The 16,541-nt window shown below is 45.4% G+C and overlaps 1 protein-coding gene across 2 annotated transcripts in view; it reads left to right on the top strand.

Moving 5' to 3' along the window:
- IGF1R (insulin like growth factor 1 receptor) overlaps positions 1–16,541 on the top strand; it is a 170,598-nt gene that overhangs the window by 146,430 nt on the left and 7,627 nt on the right. The window contains exons 14-20 of one of the 2 annotated variants that reach the window (XM_084213350.1): positions 459–561; positions 1,912–1,982; positions 3,274–3,503; positions 3,765–3,875; positions 4,496–4,655; positions 6,776–6,905; positions 10,508–10,642. In XM_084213350.1, coding sequence (XP_084069476.1) covers positions 459–561; positions 1,912–1,982; positions 3,274–3,503; positions 3,765–3,875; positions 4,496–4,655; positions 6,776–6,905; positions 10,508–10,642 — 940 coding nt within the window. Of the gene's footprint in view, positions 1–455; positions 562–1,911; positions 1,983–3,273; positions 3,504–3,764; positions 3,876–4,495; positions 4,656–6,775; positions 6,906–10,507; positions 10,643–16,541 lie in introns of both variants that reach the window. The other variant, XM_084213349.1, reaches the window with a different exon arrangement.

Here is a 16,541-nt window from a genome sequence, read left to right as displayed (position 1 = left end):
GCAGATATATCCCCAGAAAACTTCAACTCCACCTTTTATCCCTTTTGGATTTTCTGGTTGCTGAACTTTGAACAATTTGAAGTCAAGAGAAGTGCATGTATATTCTGAACATAAGCAGCTGCAAGGTGAACAAAAGGTGGAGAAAAAGGTGAATGTGCAAGTGAACAATTGGATATTGTTCACTGAGGAATGCAAGTCCTTTAAGCATAACTTGTGAAAACAAAGCCCAGACAGACACTGTTCTGTACAAAATTAATGCCTTTCAGTGTCTGCTTTCTTGTTTCACTCATCTGCAGTCAGGCAGGGTTTCCGAGTGCATTTTTCCACATCAGACAAGAAAATGAGGACTTTGATTTCTTCCCTGTATGGAAATACACTGAGTGGGTATTGAATGTTTCTTTGTTAACAGAGGTTTTATAGAAACCCTGATACAATTGTTTTCTTGTTGGTTGCAGCAGCAAACTATGGAAACTTCCTGCACTTGGTTATTGTGCTCCCTATTGCTCTGCTGCTCATCCTTGGGGGATTGCTGATAATGCTCTATGTCTTTAACAAAAAGAGGTGAGTTCCACGTGCTGGTGCTTAAAACTGCAGGGGGGGAATTGTTTATTTTCAAATCCGTGCCTGTGGAGCGAGTTAGAGATGAAAAAGAGAGATGCCATTCAGAGGAGTGGAGAGGCTGAGGCAGATTCTGCCTTGTTGGTATGGAAAAGGAGGTGGTTTAGAGTTAGCAGCATCTGGCTGCTGCTGCTGCTGGAGATATGGAGGGGGTTTTTATTGCAGTGTCATGTTTGACTGGGAAGAGGAAGGCTGTGAGGAGCATATCATATCACACTGATTGGGGCACACACACTGGACCTGTGTAACCAGATTTGACTGAAATATGGGCAATATAAAGCATGAAAAGTTAGTTCCATTTAGGATAATCTGTTTTTTTTCAAATTCTAGAGGGTTTTTTGAAGTCTTACATCCACTTTAAAAATTATATTCGGGCCAAGAGCCGTCACTGGGACTGTTCTGGTAGTTTGTTTTCCTCAGTTTGTTTTTTGGAACTAGTGATTTATTTTTTTTTTATCTTATTGAAATACATAACGAGAACTTAATAGCAGTACAAATGTTCAGTCTTGCAACTTTCTAGCTGTGGATGTGTTTTATTACTTTCCCATTAATTATGCTCATTGAGTATCCCATGATTTCCAGCTCTAATTCACTGGTAGCACTGCAGACAGTGGTACCAGTTCTGCTCAAGCCCTCCAGAAGGGGCTTTGTCTCTGGTGATTGCAATACCTCCTTTGCCTTCCTTAGGCTCTCCTAGGTGAAATTCCTGATAACTTCTCCTTGTTTAAACTGTTGTTCTAACACAAGAATATTTTCTCTGTGAGCCTGTCTCCTGCAAAAGCTCTCGAAGTGCATTTATTACAGGTCTTATTCTAAAAATCATCCCTGTAAAACTGGGAGGTGTGGCATTGTGTGGTTTTAAAACAAAAAATTAGAAACACTTAGGAAATAGCTGAATGGAATCCCCCACTTTTGTCTTTTGTTAAAAAACTTCACTCCCACAGCAGAGCTGATGATGGTAAAGTGCATTTTCAGCCACAGGTCTCCTGGTTGTATAAAAATACAGCTGCCTTTCTGAAAAGAAGTTTACCCAGCAGCTAGAAGTACCTTCTGTTTGCATATTCCTGGTGCTGATTTAGTATAGAGAAGACTCCAGAACTCCTGACAAGCTATTCTGTGTTCTCATTGGTTATGTGAGGTAGAGAAGATCTCAGTTTGTCCTTTTGTCTGAAAAACTCCACAACAATAAAGAATATTCTGTGGTTGAGCAAGCAGTGGAAAAGCTGTAGAATAGATGGTCTGAAATATACTCAGATTTAAAGATAAAATAAATAAACCCCAATATTTCTACAGGAACAGTGACAGACTGGGCAATGGAGTACTTTATGCTTCTGTGAACCCTGAGTACTTCAGTGCCTCAGATGGTGAGTGTGACCTTAACTTGTGATGCTTTTACTGTCCTGTGTTCTGTTGGTGTCTGACTTTGAAAGGTAGGAAACCCTAAAAGATCTGCTGTAAAGCCACTTTCCTTATTTCATTAGGACACCTCTGGAATCCACAATTGGTTATACATAAATGCCACTTGCCTGTTGAAACTGGGGAGTTTTTGAATTGTTTTCCTGGAGTTTTATTCCACCTGAGGCAAATTTGGAGTCACTAGCTTCGCTTTTAGATTAGCATCTACTCACCCAGTGATGTTTTCACTGGACTGAAGGAAGAATGAATGAATTTGTGATCTTTCATTCATGTTTGCCCTTTTAAGCTCTGTTTTGCCCTGCTGAAGCAAACCCACTACTTGAAGAAATCACAGCATCAGACGAATGTCCTTGAGGCCTCAGTTTTCCTGTTTCTGGTTTAGTTTGGTGCTGCTGTTGTAGAATTCTTGCTGGGATAGTATTTCCCAAAGCCCCTAGGAGAGTAATGGGTTTACCCAGAGTGGCAGCAGATTATTTTACTGTTATTTTTTGTAGAACACCATTAGGGTTAAAGGTCTGTCACTGTTCATGCTATAATCCTCTGTTTTCATCCTGTCATTTCACCCATGCAGAGCATGTGACACAACTGTCCCCTCCTTTGGTGACTGATAGGCAGCAGCATCAGTGAATACTTGGATGTCTTCTTGCCTGAGGCAGTCCTGCCTCCTGGCAGTCACCTTCTGAGAGCTCTTTTCTGCCTCAGATCAAAGACCTGCAGCAGCAGCAGCAAGTTCTGCCTTTGCTGGTGCAACGGTGTGTGTGCAAGGGATCAGAATAGTGCCATGCAAAGAGCTGCTGGATCAGAGTCTGCTTCCCTCTAGCCATAGAATCAGTGTTAATAGAGAATACAGCAGACACTAAACTGATACAGAAGATCAAGTCTGTTTGATGCTGTCTGGGAGAGCTGGGAGAGCAAGGATTCCAAGACAAGATTTAACCTCAAGCATTGATTTGAGCCTCTTCCCACCCTGGTTTTGGCTTTGAGGTTCCTTATTTCTATCCCAATATGTCAGTACCATAGCGAGGCCGCTTCAAGTCCACCTTTCTTTGAGATTTATTTGTATGGCACCATCCCCCTACCTGTGTATGGGGCAGCCCCTGGCCTGCTGGCACACGTGGTGCAGGGTCTCAGCGTTCTGTGTGGGGTTTGAGCCCCAGAGCTGGCGGGGCAGGTGCTGTCGTGGAGCAGGGAGGGATCCCAGCGCTGCAACATCAGGGCTGGTTCTCTCTGTCCCCTCAGTGTACGTTCCTGACGAGTGGGAGGTGCCCCGGGAGAAGATCACCATGTGCCGGGAGCTTGGGCAGGGCTCCTTTGGAATGGTGTACGAGGGAATAGCCAAGGGAGTGGTGAAGGACGAGCCAGAGACCAGGGTGGCCATCAAGACGGTCAACGAGTCCGCCAGCATGCGCGAGAGGATCGAGTTCCTGAACGAGGCCTCGGTGATGAAGGAGTTCAACTGTCACCATGTGGTGAGTCCTGAAGATGTCACCAGGCTGGGACTCACCCAGCCCTGGTGCTCATGGACACCGGGCTGTTCCAGGACTGAAGTGGGAATTTGGGATTTTAGCTTCCACTCCGCGCAGCTTTGTGATATTATCATGAAACCCCAGGCAGAAAGTGGAACCAAATCTGCATTCAGACCTTTCCCACAGGGCTGCATATTAACCTGAATAAATGATAATTGGCTGTGCTCGTATACTTGTACTGAACATTTGTTTTTCCTCTGCCAGGTTCGGCTGCTTGGTGTTGTTTCTCAGGGCCAGCCTACACTGGTTATCATGGAGCTGATGACACGTGGGGACCTCAAAAGTTACCTGAGATCATTGAGGCCAGACACAGAGGTGAGTCATGAGCCGCTGGATGTTTATTTCTTCAGTTTGAATCATCTTGAGTAAGACAGCCTCACGTTGGAAGCAGCAGGCAATTAGCCTTTCCTGCCCTTCTCCTTCAGTCTAAGGACAAAACATGAACTGTTGTGTGATCTCCAGCAGCTCTTTCATGAGGCAGCCGCATGGACTAGGTCCCTTCTTGTGCCACCGAGTCCTCTTTCCCAGATTTGCATTAGCTCTCTTGTCTGATCTACTTTCTCATCAAGAGGTTACAGAAATTGGCTGGTTTAAGAACACGTGTTAGGATAATTGTTTCATGTTGTGTGTCCTGCCCATTGCCCCTGCTGGAAAGTAAATATCTGTTATCTTAGCTCCTGTGCAAACTCTCATGCATAGGCCATCAGTCTAACAGCTAAAATTGTCTCATGTGATGCAGAGTCTGAAGGATAAAGATGACACACAGGTCACTTGCCACTGAAATCACAGCAGCCTATGCAGAAAATGAGCTCAGCAGCTTTTGCCCTTGATCTAGAAATTCCAGTGTGGATAAATTAAAGGGACAGAACACGAGGACAGTATGTGCACAGGGGAATGGCTGTGGTCTGTTAACAGTTTGACCTTGTGTTGCTCAGAACAACCCCGGGCAGGCGCCGCCGACGCTGAAGAAGATGATCCAGATGGCGGGGGAGATCGCCGACGGCATGGCCTACCTCAACGCCAACAAGTTCGTGCACAGGGACCTGGCTGCCAGGAACTGCATGGTGGCTGAGGACTTCACAGTCAAAATTGGAGGTGGGCTCTCCTCACCCTGGCACAGCTCATAGAATCATCCTGGAAAATCAGTCTTAGAAGGCTCCTTTTTTTTTTTTTGTGATTTTTTTTTTTTTAGCTGAGCTCTAGTTGAAATATCTGCAGAATGAAATATGTTCCTTGTGAAGATTACTGTGATTTAAGACCTGTGAGCACTTAACACTGAGTTGAAACCTCTGGAATACCTCTGCTTGCTGTTGTTCCAGTGAGCCAGCAGTACAGCATGTGGGTTTAAAAAGAGGCAGTGATTTAGGTTCAGGCACTGCAGCCATCTGGGTGGATGGTGTAGTTACCACTGGTGTGTCATTCATGTCTCTGACAATGCACAAAAATAATTCTACCTCCTGTTTATTGATCCAAGAACGAGAATTTTAGGATTGTTTTAAATCATATCTGAGTTGGAAGTGGAATGACTTCAGCTGGGTGCTTTCCAGTCTAAACTGGAGTTCTGCTTCCCAGACAGCTGAATGGCTTTTCTTCTGCTCTGCTGTTAGATCACCAATTTTTTTTTTTCCTTTCACCATCCCTCCAAAATAGTGTCAGATGAGTTTTTTCAGTCTTTTCTCCAGAGAGAGTGATTTTAAGCTGTTGGCTGTTTTTGAGTTGTGCATATTAAAATAACATGTATAGCAACAGCCTTCTGCTGTAGGAAACTAATTCTTTTTCTCTGAGCTTAACTCAGCTATTTTGATAATTTGTGTAAGTAATCCTGTCATTTGGGAGAAAGAAAAAATGATTTCATTTTGAGTCAGTTAATTAGGAAATAAGATCTTTGGGGGATTTTGTGTATTTTCTGCAGGTTCGTGGGAAGTCAGCCTAAATCCTTCCCATTGCAGTTTTCTCCTCCTGCCCCCATCAGCTTGTTTTACAGTTCTGTAAACTGAAGATATGGTGCACTTCTTCCCTTTAATGTGTTCATGGTTACCCCAAAAGCACTTTGTAAATGTGCTGCACTGCTCTTGTTTATGTAGCAGCATTGAAAATCCCCCCTCATGCTGAAACAGTTTAGGAGCATCTTGGCTTGAACACACCAACTCAGACTGTTCAGATCTCAGAGGAAGAGCTTTATGCCACACTACCCTGTGCTCACTGCATGTCTGTTTCTTATTTGCATTACATTTTGCAAAAATCTTCCATTCAGCTGGGATAAAGTCACCCTGGTGTGTGGGAGTGATGGAAGAGCTGCACAGATGGGCTTTTTAGTCATAATCACCCTGGGTGCTGGTATCCCTGGTACCCCTGCTTGGTCACTCACCACAGACTGCTGATAACTGAGAGACCTGGGGGAGCTCTGTGCATATTTCCTGGGGAGAAGAAAGGGGCAATTACAGGTCTGTATGTCATCAGACAGCATTTAATATCAGACTGATGACCTCTAATTTATTAACTTTTTGAGGACACGGTAACTGGATTCAGTAGGCAAGTGTGAGACCCAGCAATTCTGTCTCGGACTGATTGTTGAGAAAAAACACTGGAATAAATCTGAGTTACAGTCAGGGGGATGAACATCTTTAGATCCAAGTGTTGCAAATGCTTGTGAATTTACAGCTAAGCATGGATATAAACTGGAAGTGTGGTTTTAATATTTGGGTGTGTTAATCACAAATGAAGAGCATAATCCTCTGTGGCACTTGAAATGGAATATTGTACAATAACTGGGAATTACCTTTGGAAATAGGGAAAAGAAAACCAAGAGAAGTATTTCCTTCAGCATGTGAGATTGTTCAGTTAAACACAATGGTTATAAGCACTAAAGGATCTCCTTAGAAAAAACGAAAATCACTGAATTTGGGGAACCATTAGTGAATGATGTGACCTTCAGAGGACTCATCTTACTGCAAAGCTTGAGCATTTATGCTGCAACTTTTCCCATCCCTATATTTAAACCATTCAGACTTGTCACCCCCGCAGTCAGTGGCACAGTCTGTTGGTGTTGGGAGGGAAGGTCACCAGCCCCGAGGCAGCAGCTGAAGTGTCTGCGAAGCCGAGTGTCGTGGGAACACAGCGCAGATTCCTCACAGCCAAGTGTGACTCTCTGCCTTGTAGGAAGGGGAGATGCTCCTCATTTTCTCTCACAAACCCAGAGTATTTCTGCCTTCTAGATTTTGGCATGACGAGAGATATCTACGAGACAGATTATTACCGGAAGGGCGGGAAGGGTTTGCTGCCTGTCCGCTGGATGTCCCCGGAGTCGCTGAAAGATGGAGTCTTCACAACGCACTCCGACGTCTGGTAACAAAACAGGGGCTCTGAAAAACTGCTCCAACCTCCTTTCTAGCCTCTCTGCTTGTTTTAGTAGCCTTAACTAAGTGTACTCCTTCCCCTGTCCATTCAGAGATAGCTCTCTTGTTCCATGAGTTCGTGTTTCTGCAAGAACTCGTGAGGTTGAATTTTGCTCTCAGGGAGAGCAGAATTAAATGGATTTCCAGAACTGGAGGTGGCAGCACATTTCCTGCTGTTAGTGGTAAAATCAGTTGTGCAGTGAAAAACATTCCCTTCGCCTGGAAGAGCAAGTTGTCATTTTTTAAATTGTCCTCCTTCAAGAAAAGCATTAAAAGTTGCCAAGAATATAGAAAGGTTCCTAGTGCTGACCTGCTTTTCCATCAAAATCTTCTGTGTAAATAACATCACTTTCCCCCAGATGGGTTGTGTACACTCACAGGCTTTTTTGGGGAGTTCTCCCTTGTGCACATCCCTCTCTGTTTGGAGCTTTGTTTGCTTGGTTTATATACTGCAAGATGCAGGAATAGGGTTTTCTTTCAAAGCACACTGCATGCTTGCTGTATCTGTGCAGTTATTAATAGAGGCGTGTACTTAGGAGAAGTAATCCCCTGGAACAATTCCCCACACACCCCCCAGCTTTTGGAGATAGGTAGAGAGAACTTGGCAGAAGATGGTTGTGTACTGGCAAAACCTCTCCTCTGTCTTTTATGGTTTCTCTGCCTTCCTAACAAGATGTTTTTACTGCTGATCTGTTACAGAATTGGCAGCTGATTGCCTCCAAATGTCTAGAAGTCAGTAGGAATGGTGTTTTAGGAGTAAACTGCATTTTCTGTGAGCAGCTTGAGGAGTTTGGAGTCAGTGGTCTGTAGTTCACAGCACCAGCTCTGAACAAAAAGTTCCTAAGAGGAATTAAAGTGAAAAAGCAAAGCACCAGAATGATGCTTAAATTTTATTTTACATATGGCTAGTAACTTACTTTTGAATCCACTAACCCTCAGACTTGGAAGCAGATGAAAACAACTCATTGGGTTGAAGGGAAGCCCTGTATCAGCCATTTATCTGATTGAACAGTGCAGGCATGCTTTTGGCACCCCCCCCAGTAAAAGAATTTTGGGACTTGTAATGGCTTCACAAGGCAGACAGAAATTTGGACTATATCACTAGAAAATCCCCAGATGCAGAACTGACCAAGCCTGGAGTGAGGAGCTGGCAGAGCTGCCTGTTCCAACCACACAACAGGAATTTTCAGGTCTAGCCATTGCCTCCAAAGGGTTCTTCAGCAGCTCAGGGTGAGCAGTGGGGATGTCTCATGTGTGTTGCATACGTGCTTTGTTTTAGCATGGGACTCTTAAGTGATGTTATTCTTTATTAAATATAACTCATATTCCAAACAAAAAACCCCAGGTGATGCCAAATAAGGTGTCAGATGTAAATTAGTGCTGTAGTTGTTGCAGGAAGTACATGAGTGCTTCCCTAACAAGGAAGAGAGGAGGTTTAGATTGAATTTTGGGAAGAATTTCTTCCCTGTGAGGGTGGTGAGGCCCTGGCAAGGGTGTTGTCCAGAGGAGCTGTGGCTGCTCCATCTCTGGAAGTGTCCAAGGCCAGGTTGGATGGGGCTTGGAGCAGCCTGGGATAGTGGAAGGTGTCCCTGACCATGGCAGGGGGTTGAGCAAGATGGGCTTTAAGTTCTCTTCCAGCCCAAACCGTCCTGGGATTCCACGATTTGGCATTTGTTGGTTGCTCAGTCCAAAGCAGGATTGTGCAAACGGTTTTGCACTTCATCAGTGGGACAATCTGAGTGAATATCCTGGCCTGGAAAGTAGTTTACTGATTACAGGATTGGAAAGCTGAAGAGGAGGAGCAGTAAAATCTTGACAGATTTTTACTTGTAAGCATAGAGGGGAAAAAAAATGTTTTATGGAGAGGAGGCTCACAGTACTCGTGGGTATTTCGGAGAGTTTCTCCTTGGGATGGTTTGGCATCTTAATTGTTGGAAGTGATTTACTCTGAAATTTGCTTCACAGGGGTGTACTTCTCTGGAGGCACAAAAAAACAGGCTCAACATGAGAAATTTGCTGTTTGTTTAGAACATGTATCCACAGCTACAGAGAAATTTCAATCTAAATTCCAAATGTAGTGGAACTTGACTTAACACTGTCATGAAATGCTGTCTGTTTACTTGATCTGCTTATGGCTAAAAGGATAATTCCTTCTCAGTGACTTTTACACCAGGCACTGCACATTGGAGATCTCTTCATGCCAGGAAAAATTCCCTGAATCCTTTTATTGGTTCAGATTTGAAGTTGCTCAGCGTAAGCTGTGGAGTTCGGCTGTTATAGGGGCCATTTATTTGCATCAAACAGTAAACAAAAGGTTGAGATTGTTTTTCTTGCTTTTCTGGGCAGATATTGTGACATGTAGTTCCATGTTCTTTGAGATCAGTTCTAGAAGCCAAGATGTCAAAAAGACAAAACCCTGTTGAGTGGTTGGAGTCCAGGATTTATAAGCTGTAAGGTGAAATGGCAACTGCAGGAAAGAAGAGTGTCTGGAGGTTTGAAGGGTGGAGCTTTATTTTAGTAACTCATTCTTTTAATGCTTTTCAGGCTGAAGAATGAGGTAATTAGACAGGGCTGGTTTTGTTGTAGTTAGGGAAGGAGGACATTTTAAAATTAATGTAATACTGTTCAGGGTGAGGGTGGATTTCTATAAATAAATCCTCAGCATCTTGCATCCTTTCAAGGCTGGTAGTTGCCTGGAAGGAGCAATCTGAGTTTATTTGTTAGGATAATCTGACGAGTAGGTGTGCAAGACTTGTCCTCGTTATCCCTGCAGTGATCAAAGAGGCTTCAAAGGCACCCAAATGTTGAGTTGACCCCCTGTCCCTCCCTCCCCTAAAAGGAAAACAATTGCAAGGCAGTTTGTGGCTTCTGGCTCCAGATGCAAACCAGTTTAGATCCCAGGGATATCTGAAAGATAAAACCACAGGGACATAACCAGCTAATGACACTGGACTCCTGTTTTCATAACTCCCCCCCAGTGGAACTGTGTGTTTTTCACTCAGCTTGACTCAGCATTTTACCACACAACTCAGACAGCATCGAGATTTTCCTTCTTTGCCCAGCAGCTCTAAAAGTAGATGACTCTTCAGTGCAGGACAGACAATTTGAGCTGTGTCTGCTCAATAATCTAATTTTAAATGGAGATATTTTTAGAAAGTGTCAATACTTACGTCCAAACTACCCAATTACATAACTATGCTTATCTTCCTTTGCCAGTAATCAATTCCTATTATTAGAAAAACTGCTTTTTTCACTTCTGCTGTCCTTTGTAGTTATCTGGAAGGAGCTGGAAGCTGTGTTTCAAGAACACAGTTACATGCATGTCCCAAAGGGGTAACTGAGTTTTTCTCACCTGGGCCCTTTTCTCACTAGAGGGGAGGTGTTTGAAGTCAGCAGTCTTGATGGAGGGGTTGTCACTGTCACCACAGGCACGTGTTTTTTGAGGAACTGGAATTCTTTGGTAAAAGAAAACACCCATGGACACCCAGCATCTTGTAGGAAGTGCCCCCTAGTGAAGCTGGCTGGGGGCCTAAAGCTGTGCTGTTCCTGCAGGTCCTTCGGAGTGGTGCTGTGGGAGATCGCGACGCTGGCGGAGCAGCCGTACCAGGGCATGACCAACGAGCAGGTGCTGCGCTTCGTCATGGAAGGGGGGCTGCTGGAAAAGCCAGACAATTGTCCTGACATGCTGTAAGTGCCACCACTGCCCTCCTGAGCCCTGCAGGGTCTGCTCTTGCCACCTACCACAGGGGGGGCTGCTCAGTCTCTGTCAATCCGGTGTTTTATGGTAGTGAGACATTCCAAAAAACAACTTTCTCACCTTGGGCTATCTCCTCTAATAAGCAAACAAAATCCAGGCTTTGGGTTACTAAATAAAATTAGGCTTAATAAAAATGGCACTTCTTAAGTGGCCTTTGCTACATCAGGAGGCTCTGTGCCTAAATCATATCACTTCTGCTCAAAGTAATTCTGTTGAGCATAAAGAGAGAAAAGAGCACGGGACGAGCTGAGATGTGTGTGAACACTGGAATTCAGCTTTTTAGTTCAGTATACAGATAAATCAATGTATGTGAAGCTGGATTGGATCTGCTGTTTCAGTCACAGCACTTGACCCCTTGAGATAAACCAATCCCCCCTGCTAACAGTTTCCTTCCCTGCAAGCACAGGGTGAGGTTTTCCACAGAAAAACCTCTCCCTGCCCCAGGATCGACCCAGAGCTTCACAGCAGCAGAGGGTGTTCGGTGCAGCAGCTTCAGTTTTTAGCTTTACATTGCTGAAATACTTCTGCTGGCCTTTGTGTACAGCAGTTTCAGTTGTTCAGACTTTATTGCTTTGATATACTTCCCAAACTGACTTTTGGGAAGGAAATACTGCCTCTTGCAGTTATTGAAATTTGTTGGAGGCCCCCAGAAGGGATACAATCACTTAAGGGCCTCAGCTGCTTGGGATTCTTAGGAAAATAGCTTTTTTGGCTGGAGCCTGGCTGTGGTTTCAGATGACAGGCAGTGTTGTTTTGTTGTTTGAGGGGGGTGGGTGGTATATGCAGGGGGAGGTGTAGCTGCCATGTGATTCCTTGGTTTCACATTCCTTCCCTTTCGAGATGCTGCGGAGAATTCCTGGCAGTCGGATTGACTGGACATTGTTTAACACAGTCAGAGCTGTGTAATGGGGGGGGCACAGCTGGGAAGGACAGGGATGTGATGGGTTCAGCTCCCTGGGTTCACAGGAGAAAGCACCTCTGCAGTGAGAACAGCCTCGCTGGGGAGAGATCCAGCATTAGAAATTCCATGTTAAGCTGGGGTGTGTGTGGTATGAGCAGGGTGGGAGGGGAGTCAGGCCAGAAGTTCTCTCTGCTGCAGCCCACCCAGTTCTCCTTCCTCCCCCTCCTCAGGGAATCTCCTCTGCTCCAGGGCTGTTGCTGCTGGATCAATCCACTTTCAAGGTCCTGGCTTGTGAGCTGGGAGAACTTGGTTAAAGTCTGGCAGAGCAAATCTTTGCACTGGTGTGTAAGAGCCGAGGCCTTTCTTGTGCTGCTCCTCGTGGAGAAGCTGCTCACAGGCTGGTTCTGCCCAGCAGGATTCAGCCTGACAGTGCAGAGGTGCTGAATAAAAAAAATCTGCCTTTGAATTGTGCTGCTTTGCTCTGTCAGAAAAAGGAATGAGGCTGAACTCAGACCTAAGGCACATCCACATTGGTGGTGATTTTTTTGGTTTGCTTTTTTTTAGTGATAAAGTTGAGTCTAAAACATCTTGGCTGTATCCCAAATGTAAAAAGGGGGAGAAAAAAGTATGACCTTAGTGTGACTTGCTTTTGCTCCCTTTGAGCTTGTTTTGTCTTTTAGTACAGACACCCAAATCTGCTGAAATTCAAGTAGGCATTTGTAGGAATAACAGTAGAGAGCTCCAGGAGTAACCTTCACCTTTGTTCCCTGCACATGCACTTGGCAATCAAAAAATCTCTTATGTTCCTGTGGTGCTTTAGTCTTTGCATGTTTTCACTTCTTTCCCTGCCCAGGAAGCTGTGGCAATGCTGTGCCACCCTGTGTGACATCCCCACTGCTCCCAGCCCTCACCTGCACACTGCTGGCAGGACCAGACCTGCTCTGTAGGCAGAGCTCCTCTCCAGGGCCCAGAACCTCCTCCTCAGCTGGGGACCTGCAGGAAGATGAATGAGGACATGAGCAGGAGAGTGTTTCTAACAGTGTCTGAGAGCCCTGAAATTGCCCATGGATCTTACTCTGCATCCCAGGCCACTGCTCTCTCCAGTGCTTTATGAAACCCTTTGTAAACCAGGGGATCCTCTTTGTGGAGATTGCTACAAGATTGTGTTTAAAGGCAGGTTCTTTGCCATGTCTGTTCTAGTGGGAGCTACTTTTTAGGTAGCACAAAATCTTGCTGGTGGAGGCTGGTCTGTGATACTTTGGTATTGACACCAAATATTAACTCAGGATGTCCCAGAAGCAGAGCCTGGCTGCAGGAAGGTCACTTGGGCTTGGTGCTGCCTGGAAGCAGGTGAGAAGGGGAGCTCTGTGCTCCTGTGTCTCACAGGGTACTTACAAAAGCACAGGAACTTTGTTCTTTAAATTAGTGTGGCTTGGAAGCAGCTGAAATTCTGGTCAGAACTGTCTGTGGAGAGAGGGGAGTGTGCTGACAGAGAGAAACCTCCAGAACAGGTGGAGGAGGTAACTGCTGTGGGGAAGTGTAGATGAGAACAGAGAGAAGAGTCTTGCTGTCACCAAATCTGCTATTTTTAGCCGTGCAGGTGATGGGATGGTGACACAGCCCTGCACCCTCCAGCCACGGAGCAGGAGCTCCCCTCAGGACCTGATGTTCCCCCCATGAATTCTGCAGGGTGCAGGCAGCCTGGGACCCTCTGTGTCTCCATCCCTGCTGTGCTGCTCGTGCTTGTCAGTGCCTGTGCTCCCCTGACCCTGGCACAGTGGGTCAGTAGCTTTTAGGTGGAGCTGGACAGGTTCTGTTCTACAGCCTGGCTGAGCAAGGCAAAGGATGCTTGGGCAGAGGGGGATTTTACAGGGGGTTGTCCCGTGGCTGGGAGGTGGTGAATCCCTGTGAAAAGGGCAAAGCACAAAGGGGAGGGTATTTCTGGAGGCTCTTTACTGTTGTACAGGGTGAAACAAGCCTCAGTTGTGTTTATGCTACACCCTCTTGGCATAGCTCGCGTGGCTCTGCAGACAGAGCCATGCAATAAGACAGATGGTTCAGTAAGACAGTGCCAGGAGAAGCTTTGCTGTTTTTCTCCTCTTCCTGTGCACTCAGTGATGTTTTTATGTCCTCCCATTGTTATGGCACTGCTCATCAGGTGACGGCTGCGTGGCACCGAGCTTTGGTACAGCTGAAGCTCTCAGACAGTGTGTTCCCATGGGCCTTTTAAAAGTTGTGGAGGCTGGAATTCCACTCTGTTTTTGAAGCAGGATTGCTTCCCCCACATGCATTGTAGACTATTTACGCAGTGCTGATTTCCCTTTGTTCGTGCTTAGAACCCGGGGTCTGCTCTGCAGAGGCACTGGCAGCACAGGCACCAGCAGGGCAGGAGAGGTCCTTTTGCCTTTCCCCACCAAATCAAGTGTATTGCAAAGCACAAATGGAATGCAGCTTCTATAGGAACTTTCCATTTTTCTGTTTTGTTTTATTTTTTATTGTCTCGATGCAAAATAAACTCAGTTTCTGCTCAGTTCCTTGAGCAAAAGATGCACAGAGTGATGTTGGCTATTCCCCTAACCCATGGTGGTGCCTCCAGCTCCCTGGAGCTCACTTGCCACCAGTCAGGAACGTACTTTATAAATCTGCTCAGGTTGTATTAACAGCCTGTAAATTCCTCCATTGTCTATTGGGAAGGTTTTTATTTTGTTTAAGATAATGTAAACAAGGCCTGCGAACACACAGAGTTAAAAAGGAAAAAAAATCCTTTTATGGGAACTCTGTAGGGTTTTTAAATCTGGAATGGCTTAAAAGAAACATCACATGTCCTTGTTTGTGCTGATGTCACATGCATTACTCCGCTGCTTGTGGTATCTCCTTAGCATTGCCCTTAGGCCTCGGGGCGCAGCGCCAGCGAATATCCAGAGTTCCTGGCTCCAGCCAAGCTTCTATTCAGGGACACAGCAGTCAGCTGGAAGGGAAACAGCAATGAAGTAACAGAAATGGATTTTATATATTTATGTCTCCAGCTTTCCTCACCCTTGTGGGTGAGGGTACAGTGCAGTTTTATAGTCTGGCTCCGCTTTTGCTCTGAAAGGCTTTTCAGACTCAAAAACAGGCAGGAGCTGGGCAGTGTTTACGTGTCTACGTGCGGTTACAATGCAGCATTGAGTACCCGGGGAGTTCTCCCAGCACAGACTGGTTTTGCCAGCTCTGTTGGGTGTCACAAGGCCATTCTCAGGTGGCTGACGTTTGTTCACGCGGAGCGCTGCCAGTGGAGCTCTGGCAGGGATATTGGGCACTTTAGATGCACTTCAGTGAAGATTGCTTTGGGTTTGGTTGAGGCACTCAGCAGTGTTTGCAGCCCAAACACAGCCACTTGCCCTCTCTGCTGGTTCACCTCAGCTGAGAACACAGTGGAGGTGCAACAGTATTTCCCAATTTCCCGAGTTTCTGGGCTGGGGTTTTGTTTCAGGCCGGGGCTCCTGAACTCTCTCCAGACCCACCATGGGCTGCAGAGCCCAGGCTTCTCCAGCTCAGTGTCAGTCCTGTTGGAAGGGTTGTTCTAGAGCAGGGACATTACTCTGGGATGAACTTGGGTCCGATACAAAAAGAGAGTGAATTTGTTTGGTTTTGTCTATTGAATTTAAAAATAAAATTTTCCCACACTGATGCAGAGATCTGGTCAACTGAGGGCACAAGGCAGTGAGAGCTAATGGAAAGATGAAATAGAATTGCTCGTTTGCACTCTGAAAATCTGTGGAAGTTGGGAATATGGTGGTGTTGTCCTCTAGAATTGAAGCTAAAAGTTCAAGTGACCTGGCTTAAGGGAAGGCTGGCAGAGGTGGGAAATAAAGCCCAGCAAGCCAAGGGAGCCTGATCGGGGCTGCAGGCCCCAGTGCTGGCAGGTGAGTCAGAGACAAGCGTTACCTTAACTGAGAGATCTTTCTTGGCTTTATTTTATTTTTAGATCCATTCTTACTCCAGCACAGAGTAGTAGTTTTGGCCAGCAGTGACTTCCTCCACACAGCGTGCTCCTCTGAGCACTGTGTACACAGAGGGTTGGCTCGAAGAATTAATGCTAATCTCCCTTTTCTTATTTAAATTTGTCCTATTACTGTGCTGTGTTAACAGAAGACATCCCTTATTCCACCTTTACAGACGGTGAAATCCTTTCTTGTGTTATGTTTAAAGCTCAGGGCGATCTCCTGGGAATATCCAGTTTTGCTGTGTCATGAAAATGCTGTTTTCATTATGTCTGTATTACAGTTTCATTTTGTGGTTTTGTTTTGCCAGCATGGGACATTGTACAGATCTAATCATGGATTTGCTTAAACAGATGATCTCACACTCTGTAAAATATTAATGCATCCCTGGCCGTAAATGAAAACAACCTAATTTTAAAATGAAAAGATTAGACAATGTCTTTGAGATTGGCAAATGTCCACCGGGGATTACAATTAATTTTAATGTAATTTTCTTCTTTCAGGGGAAAAAGGCAGTGCTTTACCTTGCGTGTATTTCCTATTTTAATTTATTTCCAAGTCAGTATTGATGGGGTGGGATGACTTGTTTGAAAAAGATACTCCAAGAGGTGCAATCATGTAGCTTATGGCTGAGTAAGCACAGAGTAATTTAGAGGAAAAAGAGAAATACCAGGTCAGAATAAAAGTATGCAATGGTTCTGGATGTCAGGTACCCACAAGACATGAGTGTGGGCAGGTGTGTGGGAGAGAGTGGAAAAGGTGAGGTAGGTGTGGGAGTAAATGGGTGATGAGAAGGTAGGTGGAAATGTGACACAGGTTGACAGCATATTGTGAGCTGCAGGGCATCAAGGATCATCAAGTCCAACTCTTCAGCAAATGGCCAGTTTTGGGTATTGGACCCACAACCCTGGGGATCTCGCCTGCGGAAGTTCTGTCACTTTGGCT

The sequence above is a fragment of the Fringilla coelebs genome (genome assembly GCF_963513975.1).
Source record: "Fringilla coelebs genome assembly, chromosome: 12".
NCBI lineage: Eukaryota > Metazoa > Chordata > Aves > Passeriformes > Fringillidae > Fringilla > Fringilla coelebs.
The sequence above is the reverse complement of the archived record's forward strand: the minus strand, read 5'-3'. Positions and strand labels throughout refer to the sequence as shown.